The sequence below is a fragment of the Sprattus sprattus genome (assembly GCF_963457725.1).
Source record: "Sprattus sprattus genome assembly, chromosome: 1".
NCBI classification, from domain to species: Eukaryota; Metazoa; Chordata; class Actinopteri; order Clupeiformes; family Clupeidae; genus Sprattus; species Sprattus sprattus.
This window is the reverse complement of record NC_137920.1, coordinates 41,690,290-41,714,419: the sequence shown is the minus strand read 5'-3', so window position 1 is coordinate 41,714,419 and position 24,130 is coordinate 41,690,290. Positions and strand designations below refer to the sequence as shown.

Here is a 24,130-nt window from a genome sequence, read left to right as displayed (position 1 = left end):
CCCTGTAATCTAGATGTAATAGAAAACATCAATTTATCAAAAGATTCGAAAACAAAGTCTATCAGCTTTGTGGAATATGAGTGAATTGAGAATTGGATCTTTTTAATAATGTGTATACCCCTTTAGAAATTAACTTCAATAAGTGTGTCTGGATAAGCAACTTCCGTGCCCCAAAATATGAGTCAAATTAAATACTCATACATTGACCTTTCAGAATGTGCAAAATATAGATAGGCCTATGTGCAAATCCCGTGGCTTGTCCGTTGTCCCCCTGGTCTGTGGCAGCCATTACCAGTATACCACCCTAGTTTCCAGTATATCTAAACTAGGGTATCCTAACATTTTCAAATGACATTCACTAAACCTTGCTCTGCTGTCGGGGCATACATATGGTTAAAAAAAGGCATATTTGGGGGTTATCTCTCCCTCACCCCTGTCAATATTCAGTATAACTTGTCTATGTCAGTGATATTTCGTTAGCCTACTGGGGAGCTGAAACAATTTGTAGTCACTGGCCAGTGAACTCACTTTCACTGGTTAAAGTCACTTTCACTATTAATTGTATGGTCATTTTACTTGTTTAGAAATTCAATTCAATTCAAGCAGCTGGCAGCTGGGAGAATGAATGTGACCCGTACGAATGAGTATATGGTCATAACTCATAAGTCACAACTAATAATGAGTTAAACACAAATTAACCCACATTTCACCTGATACTTGCTGGGGGCTTTCTTGATGTGGCACATCTTTTGGCTACTAACTGGCATCCAAATATTTTGGCCTAAATAAGTAAAGACCCCTTATTAAACAGAAAGAAACAGGAAATCTAGAAAAAGAAAAATTAACATTATAAAGGGAAACCAAAAATAAAATATACTGTTAATGTAAATTAAGATCATTTCCAAGGTAGACTAACAGCTTTATCCCCAAACAACCTCTTTTAAGTCCCGCCCACCTATGAAAACTGAGTCAAAAATTGCAAATCATATACAGAATCAAACAATAAGTCAACATAAGATTAGAATAGAAACACCATCTTGGTTTTGATTCTCACTGTTATACTTGCAGACCTACAACTGTTTTGTGAGACAGAGGCCCTGTTCTCTGCTGTGCATTTCCCCAAATGAATACCACAGTATCAGTGGTTGGTTGATCTGATATCACCATCTGAATTATTTTTGAGAAATACATGTATGTCTACACAAGTACCTGGTTTATGAAGTGAGTGGACACCCAGGTCCTGTTGTTTACACAGGCTTAAACCACAACAATGTAGCCCTCATGTGTTTCCTGGCAATGCCTTTTCTCTAACTATAAAAAGTAGGCCATAATCAGAACCTGAATAGACTTTACCACAAAATGAGATGAAATCTGTTAAAAGACATCAAGTGCAGAAAATAAACAGCACACAAAACCCCACACAAACAGAAAGTCCCATGTGGCTTTATTGAAAAAAATCACTTGGGATTCACCACATTTAAAAACGCTCAGGCATGCTCTAAGATTTAGTTTGTCTTGCATCTCCTCACCGGCCTTTTCCAAGCACCATATCAGGGCCGACACACAGATCAGATACCGCAAATACACAAGTACTCTCTCACACACACACACTGATCAGATACCGCAAATACACGTGCACTCTCTCTTGTTCTCTCCCTCACACACACACACACACACACATGTGCACACATACACAGAAGAGTGGTATAGGCACTCTTTAGAGTCTGATAAAGTCTATGGTATAAATCAAAAGTAGGCACTTTTGAATTCGACAGCACTGTTGCTTCTGACTGGTGCAGTGCTCTCCCATAATCTACCCCCCCCCCCCCCCCTCACCCTCCTTCACCGACACCATGATTTGATCAGTCATCAAACACTACAGGAGAACATCATACTTGGACCGAGCTCAATAAATATGTGAAGGAAAAGATGATCAAGCATGTAAGCAATGGAAACAAAGAAGTAATCTTCTAGGAACATTTGGCAGCAATTTCCTAAACATATTCTGAGGGTCTAACTGTAAAACCATTCACACATTTAGATTTCAGTGTCATTCTCTGATCCAATTGAATAATTATCATTCTCCTCCTGATATTTCAGGATTTCCGTGCAGAACAGCTGTTTATCCATCTGTGTTGGGAGAACGCTTGGTCATACACTTGGCCATAATGCATAGCAATCAGTTGTCTGTGTGCATAGATATGGACTAGCCGGGGAGACGGACAATGATTTACAAACAAGCTATACACATACTCCTGTCTATGAAATATGAAGACATACTCAAACAAACAGAGTGTCCTCTATATATTTTTATATATTAAGATATAAGTTTAGAGTTCTTTATTTCACTGATCATCTTTAGAGCTGTCTTTCCAAGGTGCTTGTTTAAATCAAGCATATTAGGAGCCATGCTCAGTTCACAACATCAGTAATGGCTTGCATGAAAGCCTGAGGGTACTGCTTACAGAGATCTCAGGATTCTGTTGAAGTTGTCCAACACAAGATCATGTGACAGTTACACACATATTCACATTCCTCCTCCACTTCATTAAGATCTAAGCTACATGTTTCTACATCAATCTGGCAAATGAGTTGATCTGGTCGTCATTTCTTCCCTCAGTTCACAAACGAACGGCTAAAAACCACAGTTAAAACCTTAGAAAAAATTGTACAGGAAATAAAATGATACTTTATGTCTTTACCCCCTGTTGAAATCAACTCCTCCTTAATCTCAAACATCTCTCTACTTGAGTCGATCCTCCTTTATTTGTCCCCATTGCATTGCACACCGTGACCAGAAAGAGCTTCTGTGTGTAGTGAAAAATCATCCCTGTCCAAAATAGGAAGGAAAGAAAATAGAAAAAAAAAGGCTGAAAGAAATGCTGCCCTTTTTTCAGCAATTTCCAGTTTGGTCCCCACAAATTAATGCCAGCGTCTCCTCTGCGTTGTTTAATGCCTAACCTTGCCACCCCAAGCCGTTTCCGACCCCCTGATGCGCCCCTTCTGGCTAACAGCAGAGAAAGGCAAGCGGACTAGTGACTGGGGACTGTGGTCTCGGACACGCTGGATGGTAAGACAGAAGCACACAGCGGCCCGTTCCAGTGGAGTCTTCAGATCGCTCTCCTGTGGGCCTCAATGACACATCCTTCAGGAGCCCAGCGGCCATCACCTCTTCTGCTCCCAGATTTCCGCCATGTTCAGGTCCAGCCGCTCCAGAGACCTCAGAACCTGCACGTTCTCTGTGTAGAACGCCACATCAACCACTACCAGCCTAGAAGAGAGGGGGAAAGACAAACAGAAACACAAGTTTAGAGACAAAGGTGGTAGACGTTGTATTTTTAATGATCTTAAGTCATTGCAATCTCAAAATTGTGAACCGTGATACACAGACTTAAAGGTACAGTCATTGATTCAGGTGAAAGGTTGTTAATACTTGAACTCAACAGACAACCAAATTACACCTGGTCATTCTGTGCTCCTGAAGCAACAAGTCGAATGGCTGGAATAGTACATGGCTTGTTTTGACCTTTGAACCTTCTTTGTTTTCAGTTTCCAGAGCCAGAACTGTGCACATAAACCATTTTTTGGAGCACAGACACTCGATGAACCGCTAGAGGTGGGTGAGGAGAGTTTAGCTGAACTCAATGAAAAGTGTAATGATTCTAATCATGGACGTCATCTTAAAAGGGTTGAAGATGAGAAAACAAACTCACCCATGTTGAGGAGCACCATCATTGACCACACCTAGTTTAGACAACTGCTTTTTCAGGTGCATTTTAAAGCCGGCATTTATCCTCAAAAACAGCATCTACAAACACAAAAAGCACTTTTCATGGCCTGCACAACACACATTCTGCTATCCCAAAATGTCATCTATGCTCAGAAATTCACTGAAACATTTACTCATTTTCTGTTACAATTTAACACTTATATACTAATAATGAACACTTGATAACTCAATCTGTGGTCTTATCCGTGTGGCTACCTGAGTCTGCTCTTCTGGCAGGAGGTCACTGATGGCCTCATGCATCTTAGCCATCTGTTTGCAGATGTTCCGGAAACAAATGGAAGGCATAGGAGCCTTGACTTCATACTGTAGCAGGAGAAACATGGCATTAAATTCAGATATCTTTCAAAATGACACCAACTTATGTACAGGCACATCCCAGCGAGGAGTGTGAGCCAGGAACAAACACTTACCTTCAACAGCACTTTCTCAAACAAACTGTCCATGATTGCAACCAGTTTGGCTGAAATTTCAGCTATGTGATCATTGTAATCCTGCAACGAGACAGAAACCAGATGTGGAGAAAAAGTTTCCTCAAAGGTGGCAATTAACCCTTCTGATACCCACTACCCTTAGACTTCAATCACATGTCACAAGACAACAAAAAACACATGAATGTGACATGATATCTTATCCTCAAAATGACTTTACATTAAATGTAAAAATTAAAAATGATTACATGTGGGTGCATTTACCATTCAGAATTATACTGTACAGGTATGGAAGCTATCTTTAGTGATGTGTGTGTGTGTGTGTGTGTGTGTGTGTGTGTGTGTGTGTGTGTGTGTGTGTGTGTGTACAGGTATGGAAGCTCACTTTAGTGAGGTGTGTGTGTGTACAGGTATGGAAGCTCACTTTAGTGATGTGTGTGTGTGTGTGTGTGTACAGGTATGGAAGCTCACTTTAGTGATGTGTGTGTGTGTACAGGTATGGAAGCTCACTTTAGTGATGTGTGTGTGTGTGTGTGTACAGGTATGAAGCTCACTTTAGTGATGTGTGTGTGTGTGTGTGTGTGTGTGTGTACAGGTATGGAAGCTCACTTTAGTGATGTGTGTGTGTGTGTACAGGTATGGAAGCTCACTTTAGTGATGTGGTCAAAGTGCCTCAGGACGCTGTACTGTTTGGGCTGCAGCTTGGTCTCAAAGTGCGCCCTGATGATGGGAATGTAGTGGACCACAAGCTGTAGACAGCGGGAGACCAGAGCTGGGTGCAGGAGAGAAAGAAAGAAAGATAGAAGGGAAGAGAAAGATGTGGATGTTATTATAATCAGTGTTTCCCACACATTGACGAGACTATGGCGCACCGCCATAGTCTAATTTCGTCCGCCATAGTCTCTGCGTGCACATGAAGTTTTTTTTTTTTTTTTTTTTGCTCAGACGAAGTTCGTGTCGCTCTCATTGGGATTGCATGAAAGCACGAAGTTCGGCTGTCTGCCTGCGACTGTGCCGAAAACAAAACACTGTTGAGATATGTTAGTGTTTCCCCTACCATTGTATAAGGGGGGCGCCCCGCCCCCCCAACGGCACCCCCCCTGAAAGGTCAAGTTAACTTTGCTCAATTTAATTTTCTATAAAGCGCAAGATCACAACGGAAGTCAGTTAAGGATACCTTTCCTATAGAACAGGTCTATACTCTATAGCTTGTTATTTTATTAAACACAATAAATAGCTTTGTGTTATTTATCTTATTTGCACAACGGCATGTCATTTTTGTCACTAGATGATCGCGCGTTTACAATTGTCCTCTGCTCTCTGTATGCGCAAGGCGGACTTCTGCCCCGATGCGCACACGTTACTTTCTGTTTGAAGATAAGATAGCAGTTAGTAGTTGCCGGCCAATATATTTGGAAATACAGACAAAAAGCTGTCCGATTTGAACGGGGGTATTTATTCATGTATATTTTGTCATCACTCGATCTTGAGAGATGTCTTCAAGTAACGTTAATGTTCCAAAGTGAAACATTCTAATGTGTGCACGCAGTCTCAGAGAGTTACTAGCCAGACTAGCTGTAGCTACTGAAAGAATGCCATGGATCCAGCAAAGCGTAGAGCTAAACGAATGTATGAATATGAACACCGGGCGTTCTTGCCTGAATGGGAGGATTATTTGCAGAGCGAAATGGAAAACCCCTTTGCTTAATATGCAGACGTCACGGTCGCATTTTAAAGCCTTGAACTTGGATGCTAACATAGCCCAGGAGTTCCTAAAAGCAGAGCCGGGCAAGCACAAGGTACATTCGTTGATACATCAGTCAGAGAAACAGACTCGGCTAAGTACTCTGAAACGGTCACGTTGGCATCGTATCAGGTGTCATGGAATATTGCTCGATCAAAAAAGTAATATAGTGAGGGAGAGTTTGAAAATTGAACAGAGGATATCTGACATTAACTATAATGAGCACCTTTAGACCATTATAGTCTTCAATATGTTTATTTTTGTGCCATATTTTAAATCTACATTTGTTAATTTCTCTTCCTAAAACAAAGGGAGGCAACTGCTGATACCAAGCTCTTCTCCAGGCACAGTCTGTTTCGCTGCTTTGTTTTGATCAGTCATTGCAGAGAAGGAGGCCTCACATTAATATGTGGAGGCAAAGTGTAGTAGCTGTTCCTAAGCTTTCTCTCCCGGGTCAGGGTGCTCTTGCTTCACACAAATCCCAAACAAAATCTCAGCAGATGTCTTCAATATGTTTATATTTGTGCCATATTTTAAATCTCAATTTGTTAATTTATCTCCTAAAACCCACTAGAGGACACTATTTAAAAGGTTATTTAAAAAAAAAAATCTTATGATTTAGACCCCCCTAGTTTTGCTGGGTCACAGGAAAAATAATAGGTTTTATGTAGGGGCTTATCCCCCCGAAAAAGTTGGAAGCTCCAGCGAAATCACGAATTTTAGGCCGAAAAAACATCACCCCCCCCCCCCCCCCCCCCCCCCCCCCCCCGAGGACATGCGCCCGCCGCGCACCCCCCCCATAGTCTCCAAAATTTCTGTGGGAAACACTGATAATCATATAACTGCTGCTTGTATGCAAACCAGACCTAGGAGATGTGAACATAACTTTACAGTCCTAGTCTTTCTACACTGGTGTCACGTCAAGTCTAGAGTCCATTTGACAATCTTTCCCTTAGCTACACGGCCCTACGGTCTTGCTTCGTACTACCTTAAAATGGATCAGTTCCTTATCCACAAATAACTCATTTTAAAAAATGCAGCCCTTCAGTTCTCCAAAAGTGGAAATGTCGTTATTATTAGAGGTTTCCTTCTTGTTCAGAGAGAGATTTTCCTTGGCGCTGCCCTCGCAGTGCTTTTGTGCTCCCTCTCAGTGACTTAAGACACTGGCTCCATAAAGCAGCTTCATGCAGTATGCATCGTTAATGGTGCGTTAGGAATCTCACGTCATCTGCATCCGCATGAACATCTGCATCTCATCAGGAGCAGGAGACCACATCACCTCCACAACTATGAATTCTGCACTTTGCCAGGACATTTTGCAGCTGAGTTGCAGTGCATCCGTCCATGAGCTGAAGCTCAACAGAGGATGATCAACAGCGACCGGAAAGTCATTTTGGTTTAAACAGGTTCAAACCAGTTACTGGAAGGAGGGGCTCACCAACTCTTTCAAACTAAGGTCATGTGATGTTGGATCATTTGGTCAACAAACAAATAAGCACAATAGATTTGTAAATAAACATTCTGGCTTCTGATCTGATCACATTTTAGATCACATTTCTGCAAAGGGTTCACAAACTGTCTAGCCTCATTGCATATGTGTCTCCGTGAGACTGCGTGTTGGCGTACCCAGGTTCTTAGTGGTGATAGTCTTGAGTCCCACCACCTGCAGCGCTCCAGCTCCAAGCACCAGCTGACAGCTCCGGGAGTTGAAGTGCTGGTTCCACACGCACAGAAACAAAACTACGTTTAGTCCTTAGACTTCAATCACAGCAGGAGGAACGCAGTTTGTCATGTTTGAGTCTCACATCCTCTTAGCCTGACCAACTTCCAGATTACAAAAGAAGCGCTAAACATCACTGATATTGATACAAGGCCACTGCCTTTGACAGACTTATTGATTGATTTATTGAGAAAATTGACAGTGTTTTCAAAACATTAATATAAGAATCAATCAGATTAAAAGTGGTAGAGCGGAGACCAAACATTAAGCACCACCCCCTAGTCCTGTCCTTACCTTGAGGAAGTCCGACAGGCGTGTCAGCATATCTGTGGCGATGGAGGGGATGTCATTCACACACTGACAGTACTCCAGAAAGATCCGGATCAGCAGCAGGACAGTGCTTAAGAGCAAAAACACAAAAGTTAGTCGTCTTGGGTTTGTAACATATCAAATATGGACTAGACCCTCACACAATCTTTCAAATGAAGTATGCAAGAAAGCAGAGGGTCGGATTAAGCATACCCAACAACAGCATATCTTTGCCCATCAACGGTTAAGTAATCACTTGGTTTGCGCTCTTCAGTGCCTGGAGTGGAGACAGAGAGTGAGGGTTAAGATGACTCATGGCCTCAGGAAGGGGAATGTGTGGAGTCAACATGAGTAGTGTGGGAGCTGGACCTGAGGTTTTACGGTCAGGTAGTGTGATCCTGCCGTCAGCGATGGAGTTGACCAGGTCCTGAAACTCTGCAGGCACCTCCGCCTGCTTCCAGCGCTCGTTGTCCAACAGCAAACTAAAAGAGTAGCAGGACAGACAAAGAGATACGTAAGGGATGAAGAACACAGACAAATTATTTATTTGCCTGCTTGTGTGTGTGTATATATGTGTGTGTGTGTGTGTGTGTGTGTGTGTGTGTATAAGTGTTTATGTGTGTGTGTGTGATGGTATGTATGTGTATATGTCTTTGTGTGTATGTGTATATGTGTGTGTGTGTACGTGTATATGTGTGTGTGTGTGTGTGTGTATATGTGTGTGTGTGTGTACATGTGGGTATGTGTGTGTACGACCGTGTGTGTGTGTGTGTGTGCTTTAACCTGAGCTTGTTCTTGCGTTCCTCGTGGAACCTGTGGACGAAGCGGTTGGCTTGGCTCTGCAGCGCCCCCCGGAGGGACACACTGCGCCTGCCACACAGTTCCTCCGTCTCCTTCACGAACCCCTCCACTTCCTGGGACAGGCACACAAACTCCGCCGAGCTCAGGCGCTCTAGAGAACCATCCTGAGAGACAGAGAACTTAATTCAATTCAATTCAATTCAATTCAATTCAATTCAATTCAATTCAATTCAATTCATTTATTTCGCCATGTACACAGGTACTAGGAATTTGGATTGTTTTTTTCCATTCAGGCTGGAGCATCACAAATAGAAGGGACAAAAATACAAGAAAGTACCAGTATGATCATAAATAGGAATGGAGGTAGTGCAACAATAGAAATGTTAAATATAGTAAAATAAATAAAGTGCTGTGAGGTGCCATAAAGCTCATGTGCAAGAGCTGTTTATGAGGAATATTGCTTGGGGGAAAAAACTGTTGAGGTGACGTGATGTTTTTGTCATGATGGCCCTATATCGCCGTCCAGAGGGGAGGCGGTTAAAGAGGCAGTTGGCAGGATATGAGGGGTCTGCTGTGATATTCACTGCTTTCCTGCGGGATCTGGAGCTGTTGAGGTCCTTGATGGGGGAAAGGGGGCAGCTGATGATGCGCTCTGCAGCCCGTACGACTCTTTGGAGCCTGGCCTTAGAGCGGGCAGAGGCAGAGTCATACCAGACCGAGTGTGAGGATGTGAGCACACTCTCAATGATGGCCCTGTAGAACTGCACCATGATGGGGGAGCTGACCTGAAGTCCATGCAGATCAGGCCATTCTACCAAACCACTGCGTGGGGAGCAGACTGAGCCTGCCCAGGGGAGAGTACCTTGGCTCTGGCCATGAGCACCTTGACACAGCGGTCGTGGCTGACGTCAGAGGCGGTGTACAGCAGCTCCTGGACATTGTTGGCCACGCGGCCCAGCTCGAGGTCGGACGGCATCATGTCTTCACTGCTGCTGAGGAGAGATGAGAGACGTATGACAAACCTCACAGAGGTTTTTGATACACTTATCAATACTCTAATAGAGACTACTCACCATAATTTGGTGCAAAAAAAAATGGACAAGGCATAACAAGACAAGACGTTAAACAGTTATTTTATAATTACTTTTTTTGCCGGAAATAACAAGTTCAACTGTTTCCTGAGTTTCATGTAGCCTGTGTGTGGGAGTGACGGTCGTCATTTTGTATACGCTGGACTAGGATTTTCGCACATTCTGGTTTTTGAAAGAAAATCCCTTTTAGAGAATGAATGGAGGCTAACCTTTGGCTACTCGCCGTATCAAGCATAATATATAGATGTTAAACTTACACATTAATCTATCTAGTGTCATTTTGTAAAAAAAAAAATGTGTCAGAGCCCGCCTTCTAGAAATAGTCTGGTTACATTACAAAATACATTTGCATGGGAACACTTTGGTCACAAGGAGTAGACCGTCCTTCCCTCCCGTTAGCAGCCCGTTTGTCTAGGAGCTTGGCACTGACTTTGGCACTGACCAGTCAGGAACTGGTACCATTTAGATCCCTACGGTTGAGATACTGGAACAAATGTGTTGCACGATAACATTCAGGCTGTGAGTGGATGAGACTCACAGGCCCGTGTTGAGCCCCCCCGGCAGGGCTGATGTAGTGTTGGAGGTGTGCTCTCTGCTCGACGAGGACTCTGTGGTGGCCGAGGCTGAGTCGCTCCCGCACACGTCCCTCCGTGCCTGCATCTGCATGGCCGCGCTGCGCGTCTCCTGCTGCGTCTCCTGTTGCGTCTCCGCCTCGTTCAGAGCGTCGCTGATGAACATGCCCTCGTGCGTGAGGTAGGCCAGCTCCGTCCCCACCCGAGGGTGGCCCTCCAGACGCTCCTCTTCCTCCTCCTCGTGGTCTCCCTCTCCACCCAGCCCTGCCCGCTCTCGCCCCTCCGCCGTCAGTCTGCTCCTCTGGCTGCTGTCAAGAACCTCCAGCACCACACACCTGATCACGCTCAGAGTCGCCTGCATCACACACACACACACACACACACACACACGAAGAAACAGAACACACACCTGATCACGCTCAGAGTCGCCTGTTCAGAAGAGTACAAAGAATATTACAGACTGTTATAGTGCATTAGCCAGGAGGCACTCCTACCACTAACAAAATATGGTGAGCATATCCATAAATATATGTACACACACAGACACAGACACAGACAGAGACAGAGACAGAGACACAGACAGAGACACAGACAGAGACACAGACACAGACACAGACACAGACACAGACACAGACACAGACACAGGTAGTGACAACCATATTTGGGGGGACTTGGCACACCCACTATTGATTAAAAAAAATTCTGTGACCTTACCTTGATTCTCTTGAGGAAGAGAATGAAGTGCTCAAATATGTCTTGCAGCAGCTCAAACCACTGGCAGAACACCATCAGACGCATCTGGTCTGGCAGCCTGTAGGCCACACAGAACAGTCAGGATCATTTCAGAAAGCTCTTCCCAAACTGTGCTAGGCATCAAGAAATACACCTCTACATGTACATCTGTATTAACAATATCAATTCATCAGAAACACAAATTTTGGATATATGAAAAGAAATCAGTTTCCTGCTATACGGTTTTATGACAATGACACTTAGGCAAGTATCTTCTTATCATGCCAGGCCCAATTCCACCCTTGGCCCCATTCCAATTCCACCCTTGGCCCTGCCCCTCCGTTTTGCACGCTCCCGTGTAGGGTAGGGTAGGGTAGAGTAGGGTGTCCTATTTCTCCTTAGGATGGAGGGTGGTCATCTGACCCTCCAAATAGCCCTCCAAAGGAGCCGTTTCAGACCCTAACGGAGTGGTACAGAAAAATTCCCAAAATGCTTTGCAAACTGAGACAGTCTAACGCAGAACATATCTACCGGTGTGGATAAAGAATCCCATAACTTTGCAAATAATCAAGACAAATAAGTCTTTAATCTGTTGGAATATCTCAGTGTAATTTAGATACAAAGGAATATCTAACATGCATTTCAGAAAAAAACATTCTTCACAGTGTCAATAGAACTTTGTGAGTGACAGTACAGTTATTTGCATAACGTGCGTATATGCGTATCTTGTACATCTTGAAAAAGAATCCAAATGTTCTGTACTTCCCCACGCATCTGATATCAATGCAGGGCAGACATGTCTATGGGCAGGGCAGACATACAGTGGGGAAAATAAGTATTTGCGTGATCTATAATTGAAATGGTAGGTCTATTTTAGCAGTGAGGGACAGAATATCAACCAAAACATCCAGATACTGCATTTTATTACAGTTATAAATTGATTTGCATTTGATCGCGGCAAATATCTATTCAAACACTATTTAGTCCACTTTCCTGTGTGTTTCTTGTGTCTAGTGTGTTTCCTACCCTGCCCGTGGGCAGGCAGGAGTGGAGCTCCCCCTACTGTTAACTAACTGCAAGCTACACAGACAGCTAGCTGGAGCAATTCCCCAACACTCCCCTCGGTGCAAGTATGCTACACTACTGTTTCCAAACAGACATGTCTTCACTTGAATGACATCCACATAAGGAAGCTCCATTGTCTGGACAGAGTCCATACTCACTTCATGACGACGTCGGCGTCTATCTCATCAATCTGAGACACGGTTCGGAGGACAGACTAGAATTTTGGGGAAAAGGACAGAGGTAATCAATCATCACATTCACCATACTTCCTTATATTAACTCTGTGAAACCGCTCTTCCTCATTGTGAGCATTCCTGGGCTTCCAAGCGAGTAAACATACCTGTCTGACTATGCCCTTGGCTGCTTGAATTATCTCCTCACTGTAGATGTCCAGGAAGTCCAGCTTCCTTTGCCGCAGGAGCCCAAAGACAAGAGACTGCAGTCGGTCCTGTTGAAGAGCACACATCTGATCAGTACGGTTACATACAGATCACAGACCAGTCCCACCTGGTCACATATCACTGGTGTACAGGAAACTGTATACACCACACTTTAATTTGTTAAATGATTACAGACTTCATGCAAAACTGGATTTTGTGTCATTTTGTGTCAATTTGAGAAAAATCAACATATAAATACGTCAACTCTCTTGGATAAATTACTAAGTTACCCATTACGGCCAGATCATAGTCATCATTAATTCTTGGACTTTAACGGATTACAGTAGAGGAACAGGATTTCAGGCCATGATTACGGTGATTTAGAATTACTAACTATTACTAAGAATTATGACCCATCATGCTCTCTGAGCACCTTGCATTCTCTATCGATAGGTTCATTTGGAGGATCACTGCCACTGCATTGGTTTACCACAGAAGAAGACACTCACATAAACCTTTCCCCTCGCATTGATGTGGTTTCTTAGAGGTGAAAAAAACCCGGCTTGTGCACCAGATTGGCCAACCTAACCAAACCACATATAACAAATATAACCCAACCAACACACACGACTCCCTCAATACTGTTCTAGCTCCAGGCTCTTAGTCGCTATTACACAGTTATCCACACACACAGCTAATATCATCTTATGAACATGACCTTTGGCGTGCTCAGATCATACTATGTGAGAATGACTGTGACAGTTAGTAGACAAGGAGATGTAGGGGAAGTTACCATACCTTCTCCAGGACCTGGCTGTCCTCCTCAAAAGGGCGGTTGAGGTCACTCTTGGCGTAGGTGGTGAAATCTGCCACCATCATCTTATCAATGAGGCGCTCCATCTCACACAGCTGGGAGCCCAGGTGCCTGCAGCCAGATACACAGAGATCAGTATGGAGGTATTCTAAAATGACACACAGGGGAGAGTCTTTCACTCTGACCACAGCACAGTGGGGGGGGGGGGGGGGTTGAGCTGCACCTCCCAGGACTTAGCACCTTATCAGGTGAACAACTAAAGATTCAGACGGATCTGAGGTGGCATATACATGTCAACAGTAAGAGAGGCTGGGGGGAAAAAAGACATCAAACCTGATAGGTGTGTGTGTGTGTGGGGGAAAGAATCATAGGCATGGATCATTTAATAATGAGTGAGTGTGTGTGTGTGTGTGTGTGTGTGTGTGTGTGTGTGTATATTCACCTAAAGCTGTGTATTCCCTGTAGTTCCTGCTGCAGCACCTCCTTGGTGGTGGCGATAAGCTCCAGTGCGCCCACAAACTCGGAGGTGGAGAGCAGCAGCTGCACGGTGGGCTGGGTCTGGTGCACCGCGGCCATGAGCTTCAGTTTACTGTGCAGACGCACGCAGTTGCTCCGCGTCAGCGTCTGCTGCAGGGCCTTCAGGGGGCCCTCACACATAACGCGCTCCATGTTGGCCATGCGGCTGCGTAGTTTAGCCACCGCGTGCGTCGTCTTCTGCAGCCGGTCCTGCAGCTCGTGCTGGGAGGACATGGCGTGGAAGAACGCCTCCGAGCGCAGGGAGATCTGACGAGCAATGCAGACCTCCACCACATCCAGGTAGTGACTCAGCTGGAAGAAGAGAAAGGAAGAAAAATACATGAGAGTTTAAGGTCTGAAGGGAGGGAGAGAGGAAAACCAATTACTGTTTCTAGACAAAGATTTTTGGCAGTCCAACCCAACTGTTCATGACTGTGGATTATGAATCAACTAAAATCAGCCACTTGTTCATGATGTCTACTAGGTATGAAAGAGCAAGTGGCCATTTCTAAGCCATCCCAACAATCAAAATGTTCACGTGTCCACCAGAAAACGGTGTTGAAACTAGATGCATCAAACTGTTTACCTTTAACAATTATTTATTTTTTCCTTTACTTTAATCACCAAAGTAACTTTAGTTTTTAACTCTCACTAAAAATCAAGAATAAAAACTTCATGCAGATTGACTACTGTAAAAGGTTGGGATAGCCTTCGCACTTAGAGCTAGGATGTTACACTCATGGGAGGACTCAGGAGGGAGAAGATGTTAGGAAGATGGGTTTTTATTTCACCCAAATAAGGCACAAAGCAGTAAAAACGATGACAATACTAAATTAATATAAATGAAACTTTCCAAAAAGACACAGCAATAGGCTTCATAGCCTTGATACAGATATACACAATAATAGTCAACTACATATATAAAAATGACCACATTAGCTGGCCAGTGAGAGCTCGTAAGGTTTACACCTTATTAAACACGAACACTCTCGAAATCAAAACAAGGGCAAGTAAAAGGACCAGGGATCTAGTCCAGTGAGAGCACCTAAGACTAACGTCTTATTAACAGGTAACTCTCCCGAACAAAAGAAAAGGGAGTTTAAGTAGCCTAGACACCACCTCCAATTGGCTCATGCCAATTATCAATAGCAGGTGTGTCATCGGCCCAGGCACCAACACCTGTGGCTCACAGCAGCCATACTTAATTAAACAATGTCCCAAACAGCTGGGAAAAACACTACACCATTGTAGTAAACACGGCTCAGTGACGGAATAGCCGACACATAATACGGCAGCCTAAATACAACAATAATTTGGGTTACGGAAACGTGCACTTTACGCGGTACATTCCCTCAATAAACTGACAGACGCAAGACGACACTAACAACGATAAGACGGACGATGCAAGGTGATATTGCGCTGTAGTTTGATAAACTAAATAAACAGAACATGTGTGACAAGACATTGAAATTGCGTGGTTATTTTAACAGAAAGACGTTGTTAACGGAACATATAAACTGTAGCTGACTCACACGAACATGAAAAACACCAAAAACACCTGCATCCAGTTCAGTAACAGCAGCAGCCTACAGGCTGCAGTGGCGGGTCACTCAGGTGCCCCGTCACAATTACATCAGCATTTTTCTATTTCTATGAGACAGATTATTAGTTGGCCGCATATAAATACAGAAATTCAAGTTTGTCATTTGACTAATTTGACTCATTCATAACCCCTTGTTTACAAACACAAATAAACAGTTATATTGTGTCTAGCCATCTACACAACTGTGTCACCTAAATCCACTAATTTTCTTCCACTAAATGTCCTCCACTCCAGAGCCAAGAATAGGGTTTCTGTGTGAGCCCTCACCTTCTCCTGGAGTAGCCGGGATGATGACGCGTCCCGATTCTTCCCACTGGCAGCAACACTGAAGTGTGACCATGGTAACACAGCGTTGAAGGTCACAGGGTCATTCAATACAAAATCAGGCCTCATGAAGATCTGTTAAACAAGATGAGGTTAGAAGTTTGAGAAATAAAGGAATCAAACAGGCAGTCACTTGTCCTTAAATCTATCAATCAAAAATCAAAAATCAAAAAAAGTAAGGTATTATAGGAATAAGACAATGGAATAAAGAACGCATGCACTCTTACCTTAGGTACCTGTTCCAGTTCCGTTCGTGCTTTTTCTGTGGAGAGGAACACAGTGGTCTGATAAGAGGCAGATCACAGCACATTAAATTATAAAATATGTCATTCTTTGTTTCAGATCATAGTTGATGGATCTCCACATTAAAAGCATGGGTATGCAGTACAAGTTTGCACACTTCCTATGGGCACAGAGAGTTGGGCACAGAGAGATGTGAGAGATGGGCACAGAGAGATGGGCACAGAGACAGAGGCACAGAGAGAGAGGCACAGAGAGAGAGGCACAGAGAGAGAGGTGCTTGAACATGGAAGGATGTAACTTGTGTATTCTTACCATGGTTATGTGTTATGCTGGAGACTGAGTCAGGATCATCCTTGTTGGGACAGATGGCTCTGCAACGCTCATGGATTTTCTCTTTCTGAGGTGGAACAAATAATTGTGCAATAATATAACGCATACATTTCAAGTTCTTAATTTCCATATGAAATAAATGCACAATTCTTTTTACTTATTTTATTAACAGTTCCAATCATTATAGTCCAACATTCTGGCAATGTTGTCTATTGCCCACTGCTGCCTGCTGAGCGTCAGAGCCACTGAATAATGAAAGATGGGGCAGGCTGGGCTGTTACCTGAGACATCTCTTGCAGGTACGGGGCGAAGTGCTCCTTCGTGATGATGGGGAGGTAGAACGAGGGCATGACTTCGGTTTCTGCAAAATCAAGACCCCAGGTTTTGGTGAAGAAGTCCGACTCTCTCTTGGCCAGACGAGGGTCATTTAGTGCAGCTGGCAGATTGACCTTTGAACTGTAGATGGTCCAGCGGTGCTGGTCTGCCACCACAGACGGGCCATCACAGAGCCCACGGGTCTCCACTGAAAGGCAGTGTGGCGTTAGCATTGCGCCATAAAAACACACAGTGCATGGTAATATACCTCACCCATTCAAGTACTTTACTGCCAACTCCTTACAAACAAGGAGGCATCTAACCTGATTCAGTGAAACAAACATAAGATAAACCACATGGACTTAAATCTAAACAAACAAAGCACAAACTTGGAAAAGTGCTGGAATATGCACAACACAAAAACATTTTGGAGAAAGTCTTCACGACCCACGACAATGTCAATGACAGCTCAATATAATGGAGAAAATCACACACATTGCAGGTGAAATAATGACAAGCAACCATCTACATTGGGTCAATATAAGCACCACCCCCTCTAAAAACACCATGGACATAACCAGGACCATCAAGCTTCACTATCGCACTTAAGTATTTTGAAAAACTATTACCATTCCAGACTTGGACAAAGATTACACTGAGCAGGAAGTATGAGGCTACACAGGAGCTGATGCTGTCTTCTTACCTGAGGGCTCTTTGGGGCAGACATCAGGTAGGGGGCAGACAGATCGGTAGTGTCTGGATGAGTGCTCCTGACCCTTCCGGTAAAAGCCATCACTGCTGCCTCTGCTTGAGTGAGGCACTGAAGAGGAGCTGTGGCCTGAGGCCATGGCATCGAGGCTCCTCTTTAAGAAGGCTAGCTAAAAAGGAACAAACAAAACAAACTACTGAAAGAAAAGTTCTGCCCTGAAATATGACATTATCTTGTTACTATAGTCCCGGGAAATCAGCACAAGCCAGGCAAGAGCAACATAAACTAACTAAACTAAACTAAAAACGTAGTTATTAGAAACAGTCTAACGTTATCGGTCTTCTGCCAAACAACCAACGGAAACTGAAAGCTCAACGAGTGAAACGAGAAGAAACACTTGAGGTTTAGAGACACGAGATAAGTGACAGGATGTGAGACGGGTGATCTTCAAGTAACTGCAATCGTTAATGTCAACAGTAACCGCCCAAACTAATGTTTTAAATAATGTTGTATTCCTCTAAATTACAAGAGCCTCAGGGATATTGAACAAGCGCTTATGTGGTGTCTATGGTAAAAGACAGGTCAACTTTAGAGATCAAGCCCCCTTAATGTCCCCTAAAGTCACATCAAGTTTGATGTAGTAGTAACAGCATTTACATATGTTTTCAGTCATTACAGTATACTGCTGTTGTGCTGATGTAACGTTAACCTGGGAATAAACCAAAGAAAGACCCGACGAAGACGATATAATGTTTGGACAGTGGTTCCCTAGTTGGTGGTAAAATGGTAACATGTTAGTATATTTATGATAGCTCATTTGGTAAGATAGTTGATCCTACCTAACTACTGAGGCGCATACAAACCATTCATATCCAGATAGGTGCGTATAGCGTTGACGTGTCGCTTGCTAGGTCAAGCGGTATGCCTTTCGAGTTGCTAAATGCTCCGACAATAAAACACTAATCGGCAATCAACAACGTTGAGATTTTTACTAATCGATAGGGTAGCTGGCAAGCCAGCCATCGTTATCATTCCTGAGATGAGAAAACGACCTCAGTCTACCAAACAAGCTAACTTTGATAACTAGCTTGTTAAACTAGCTAACGTGAAACACAACTCGTTAGCATCGCGTCAGCTAGCCTGTTGTTAAATACATATAACATCTTAGATTTCTAAAATTGAACAAGGTGGATGATCTGTCTGTCTATGATTAAGTCGTATTCCATTGGTGTCATGCGGCCTTCACACAGCCAAACCACTGACTACACAAAGATTCAACCCTTTGCTAGCTAACTGGTTGACATAAACGCTAGATGGAAAGGAGTACTTGGTAGCCTGCTTCACTGACACTTACTATTACAATATTTGCACATTAAACAAAACAAGCCAACGGGTATACACTTATTATGCCGAGAGGAGATGCTGGAAACATACGACAAATACCTGTTGTTTGTACCACAGCAGCTCCTATTCCTTCCATACACCATCACAATCTCATACACTACAAGCCAACAGAACCACCGGCACTGTATCCACAATGCAACGCGCGAATTGATTCCTCGAGTCTTGCCTCGAGTGTAATTAGGCTACTAGATAAACTTCTATGAAAAAGCAGCAATACAATCACAACTATCGAACTTATCACAATTGAAACTATCTGAATGCGGATTCGCACTTATGTAGATGTACATAACCCTATATATTGCGATAGTGTTATGCCTATATTATATTCATTAGCGCATGTAAAATGTGGCGAATAATATAGCCTAAATCTCATAATCTGAAGATCTCAGAAATGGGTTAGACGGATGGCCTAATAGTGATATATTGGATACCAGTTTTGTTATTTGTAGCCTACAGCCTTCACAAACGATATGAATGGTGTCATAAAATATTGGATTTGTAAAAACTGTCGTTACAAGAAATAGAAATGTCTCAAACACTTCATCTGAAATCTTGCTTTGTAGGTGTTTGTTATATGGTCATAGGATGTTATTCATCTTAACATTTCATTCATAACATTTATTTTAGTGCACAGCTGGCAAAATGGGAGCAGTTGCAACAAGCTAGCTTTCATTCCATGCCAACTCACCCAGTGCCTAGATGATGTCTTCTATTTTCATGGCAAAATTCAAATGTAAACCCTCTTATGTGTATTTGATTATAGTTTTACAACTTTCTGAAACATTTGCCAATTGCACTTTCTGAAATATTTGCCACTTCCTGAAACATTATTTTATTAGCACCACCTTCAAGTTTAAAAAATGAATTAACACACCTGTTGTTCCAACTAACTGCCTATAGGCTATGCATGCACACACTAAGAAATCTGAGTTCAGGAATGGACCTCTAGCTGAACCCTATCAAGTTCACTCACATTTAGTTTATCATAGGTACATTTCGTACCTTCTTGTCTGTAACCAAAATGTTTTCTGCACCCCTAGTGGCAATTTTTTTCCTTTATGTTCTTGGACACAAATGTAAACATTGGAACGATTACGGTACATCATGAGGTACATCTGGAGCGACACGCCATTTGGTACCTACCAATGAATCCATGGACGATCCATGGTGCTCTATGTTCTCGTTTGTGCAGGGCTACTGAAGATACTGAACACATTCAACTTTAACCCCTGGCATTCCCCTGACAACCTGTTATTCTACACTATGAAATGAGAGCAATTTCACCATAAACTTTGTGCAGATGCACTGTTGTAAATTCCAGTCAGTTAGCTGTTTTAAGTCAATGTTTTATTTCAAATCACAAATTCCACATCTTACCCATGAACCTTTGCACGTAAGCACTTCAGCATTGTTAGGGTGTGCATCCAGGGTGGCATAGTACGATACATTTTTCAAATGGGTGAGACCTACACCAACGTTGCAAAATATGTACCTCAATCATCACAATACAACACCACACCTAGGTGATTTCCATGGCCTCCTTATATGCTCTGTAGCGTAATACTGCCTTGAAGAGCAGGAATCAGAAATAAGGAAGTAGTCGTGGTCGATGGATCTATACCTCGGTGGAGTCCCCACCCATTAAACAAATATCATGTCATCAAGGACATCTAATTTCTTTAATTGATTGAGAAGAGGAGTGAGGAGTGCACACTTATGAGTGACAAGCAGAGCATATGCACACTGGAAAGGGCCCTCGCCCCCCCCCCCCCCCCAATTGACATTTATTTAGTCCAATCTTCATACCCTTTTTTTATTGAGAACCACAGACTTACAAACATCGTGTGAACCTTTGAGTATCAAAAATATTGCTGTGGATGCAAAAGAAAAGGCAACAACAAAAAGTAAGAAAAAAAAATTGAAATAAAATATATAAAACAGCAATCATTGGGGTCCAAGCAGTAGGCTATGTGCACAGAACTGCATATGCTAGAATTTGATATATAGCTTCTCTATGACATTGAGAATGCTTCTAACAATTTTCATGAGGATTGGCCATTGGCAGATTATGATGAGAAAAAAACAAAGATTTTGAAATTTGATTGGCTGTTTTCTGTTTCTTTTTTTGAGGGAGCCAATTGACACTATGGGAAATGGCACTATAAGACAAACCAAATTCTATTTTCTGGGTTTAACTGTTCCTTCCATATTGTAATGAGATAGGGATTGGAGTCCCAAGTGGGCAAAATTTAAATGTGACAAAAGTGTCATTTTACCAAGAAATTTGGCATGTGACCAAAGAATAGAAGTGTAACACCTTTCAAAACACAATATAGACCTGGAAACACTCAACAAGTTAACGGGCTCATTTCTTATAAATGTTTTAACAAATCAAAATTCTTTTGATGTTTTCCCCAGCAAGGTCTGGAGATGGTTCATAGCATCTTTCATGAGAGTCAGATTGGTTGCCTGAAATGAGTAAATAAAAGTACGTTTTTGATCAAATTTCAAAATTGTGGTAAAATCCAGTGTGCGTAAATGGGTTTGAATGAGCCTATTAGACATGGGAACTCTAGAAATATCTGAGTTTTTTTTCCAACAACATACAGTTATTGAGATATTAGCCCAAATTTAAATGTGAAAAAAGTATAACTTTACCAAGAAATGTCTCCAATTTGGATTCTATGGTCATAATTTGTGAGGGCCTCGGGGTACTTCTACATGCTGTAGTACAATCACAAAAGGGTTCAAGCAGCACAAATACAGAAGGACGTCCAAAGACTACATTGATGCAACACTGTCAAATGTTGACCTACAGTCTGGCAGTAAATGAGAGATCACACAGATGCAAACACTCATGCAAACACCCTCCATTCTGCATGCATACAGGCACATACAGGTGTGCGCCCGCACATAGACACGCAATCACACACATACACACACACACACACACACACACACACACACACACACACACACACACACACAGTCACACACACACACACACACACACACACACACACACACACACACACACACACTCACACACACACGCACATGCACACATACACACCAGTGCACTAGGACATCAAGAGAACTGCAGACAAACAGGCTTTAAGCCTGATACTAACTGCATGTATAATTTGCATCAGTTCATCAATTATAGTTCAAGAAAGTTTGCTTATGCAAACATCGTCTTGGCATATCTCTAGTGTTCTCTAAAACTTTGAAAATACAGTCTTCTTGCTTTTACCTAAATGAGTCAGATCGCTTACAGTTCCAAAGGTTCATGTGGAACAAGTCTTTTTCAAAGACGGGAGAAACTGTCCATCCTTCTGCCATATAAAAGCTTATGTTACATATGTCATATTACACAGATCACAAATATCAGACAAATTAGGGGACGATACCACACACACACCCCCCCCCCCCCCCCCTTTAGTCCAGCGGTCCCTGAAAGATAAGCCTGATGTATGGCCTGTCCCGCTGCAGTGGACGCACACAGAAGGGGCAGGTAGCGTGGAAGGTGTGTGTTCCGTGTGGCAGTGGGATCTGACTCCAGAAGGCTGCTGTCTTCTCTGAGCACACGTGGCCGCAGGGCACAAAGGCGTGGGTCGGGGGGGCTGCGTCCAGATAGAAGGCTGACTCACAGCCCAGCCAGAGAGGCACGTACGGCCCCCGCGTGCGACACATGGGACACTCACGCTCCCTGGAGCTTAGGTCCTGTTCATTCTGCCCCTGCCTTTCCTCCTCCTCCTCCTCCTCCTCCTCCTCTTCCTCCTGAGACTGCTGAGCCCGCCCGGACCAGCTGTGGTAGCCATGAACGTGTCCACAGCGCAGATAAACCCAGGGCTGCTTGGCGTCCAGGACTCCCCTGCTGCTGCGCCGGCTGGGGAAGGCCAGGGTGTTTAGGCCCACGGGGCACTGGGGCCTGGCTGCGTTCAGCTCCTGCCTCAGCACCTCCAGGTGGGTGACCGTGGGCGTCTGGGCCAGACCCTCGGCGGTACGCCAGAGCAAGGTGGCACCACACAGGTCAATCAGGGAGCCATCCAGCAGCTCGTGGCTCTCCTTCTCCACCTGTGTGGGAAAATGGATGGTTAATAATAATAATAATAATAATAATAATTCATTTTTATATAGCGCTTTTCTAAATACTCAAAGGTTAAGTCTTTTGTCATTAGATGAACACACAGTCCAGCCTTTCCTATACATCCTGCTGTATGTGAATATATGGAGACTGAGGACGTATTTCTACAGTCCAGGCGTCAAGTGTCATTTGAGAAAAATTAAGCGTGTTTGTTGATGGTGCAGCGCCTATGTGCTTTCAAGGTCCATTTTTGGTGACAAACTGGCTTTTTTGTCTGGCTTTTTCTACGGTAACTGAGCTACCTCGATTACTAACATTAGTTAACTAGTTCAAGTTGTATTGACCATGGAAGACAGGTTTTATAATACTCTACCACCTTAGTTGGTGATAATTCAAATAAAAGCTCACCCTCACACATGAATTGCCCTGGGCAAGAGCAGGCCTGACACTATACTGAGCACGTTACTGTCCACCGGGTCACATGACTTGTTTACCCTGCAATACCGTTGTACCCCCTCTAGAGGGAGCCCTACTACTTCATGCTTCAGACGGGAGATTCACAAAGGAGAACATGGGAGCTACTGAATAATACTCTAATATCTGGGCAACCACTGAAAGTATAGGTGTTATTTCCTCTCTATTTTCTCTTCTGTGCTGTTCAGCAACTTAATTTGTAAGTTCATCAACTACCCCGTCATCCCCATAGTTCATTTTCACTTCATGAATGCAGTGTTAAAATCAGGAGCATGTCTCAGAAGACAGATCTAACAAATGGCCATTCATAGACATAGACTTTGTAACATCCACACAACAAATCCTTCTGGACATCCGCCACTTTCCACCTATTGTTATAACGACTTAACTTGCAATCCATACAGTACATAAGACAGATGGGGGATAAGGGAGTAACAGTTCTTAAAAGTGTGTTAAAACTCAAAGAACAACGTGTGAAAGCAATGAGAAATAGTTAACCCATTCACCAGACAAGACTCTTGCTGTGAAAAGAGGGTGTGAGCATTAGATTAAGTTGACCCATGATTCGCTATGTGTGTAAGCAATCAAGAAAAACTGTAATGATGTCTTTGGGTCAGTGAAGAATTACACTCTTCTTTTGTGCAGTGTGAGCAGTAAGGGACAACACTGAACAGGGAAA

At 43.2% G+C, this 24,130-nt stretch overlaps 2 protein-coding genes across 2 annotated transcripts in view; both read right to left on the bottom strand.

The window, feature by feature from the left end:
* Positions 1-1,862: 1,862 nt before the first annotated feature.
* On the bottom strand, positions 1,863-18,979 carry vps54 (VPS54 subunit of GARP complex). Its single transcript, XM_080833180.1, has 23 exons — positions 18,930-18,979; positions 17,481-17,655; positions 16,744-16,985; positions 16,445-16,529; positions 16,117-16,151; positions 15,833-15,964; positions 13,889-14,274; positions 13,431-13,557; positions 12,593-12,700; positions 12,411-12,466; positions 11,170-11,266; positions 10,422-10,810; positions 9,655-9,784; positions 8,775-8,956; positions 8,361-8,473; positions 8,205-8,268; positions 7,977-8,082; positions 7,589-7,676; positions 4,869-4,990; positions 4,201-4,281; positions 3,986-4,093; positions 3,714-3,808; positions 1,863-3,271 (listed from the first exon to the last, which is right to left on the bottom strand). Exons 2-23 carry the CDS (start codon positions 17,623-17,625, stop codon positions 3,166-3,168), a joined length of 2,997 nt encoding a protein of 998 aa, XP_080689306.1. The 5' UTR covers positions 17,626-17,655; positions 18,930-18,979; the 3' UTR covers positions 1,863-3,165.
* Positions 18,980-22,328: 3,349 nt separating this feature from the next.
* Positions 22,329-24,130, bottom strand: part of peli1a (pellino E3 ubiquitin protein ligase 1a) — a gene marked incomplete at both ends in the record, with an annotated part of 11,682 nt that continues 9,880 nt past the window's right edge. The window contains one exon of the mRNA XM_080847104.1: positions 22,329-22,967. Within this exon, the coding sequence (XP_080703230.1) occupies positions 22,329-22,967 (639 nt within the window). The remainder of the gene's footprint in view (positions 22,968-24,130) is intronic.

Bases quoted from the DNA above. Each gene is read 5' to 3' on its own strand.
- vps54 (XM_080833180.1), bottom strand. From the start codon at position 17,625: ATGGCCTCAGGCCACAGCTCCTCTTCAGTGCCTCACTCAAGCAGAGGC. The intron at 16,152-16,444 runs GTAAGAATACAC...TCCTCTCCACAG, and splicing joins CAGCATAACACATAACCATG to AAAAAGCACGAACGGAACTG. The intron at 12,467-12,592 runs GTATGTTTACTC...CCAAAATTCTAG, and splicing joins CCAAGGGCATAGTCAGACAG to TCTGTCCTCCGAACCGTGTC.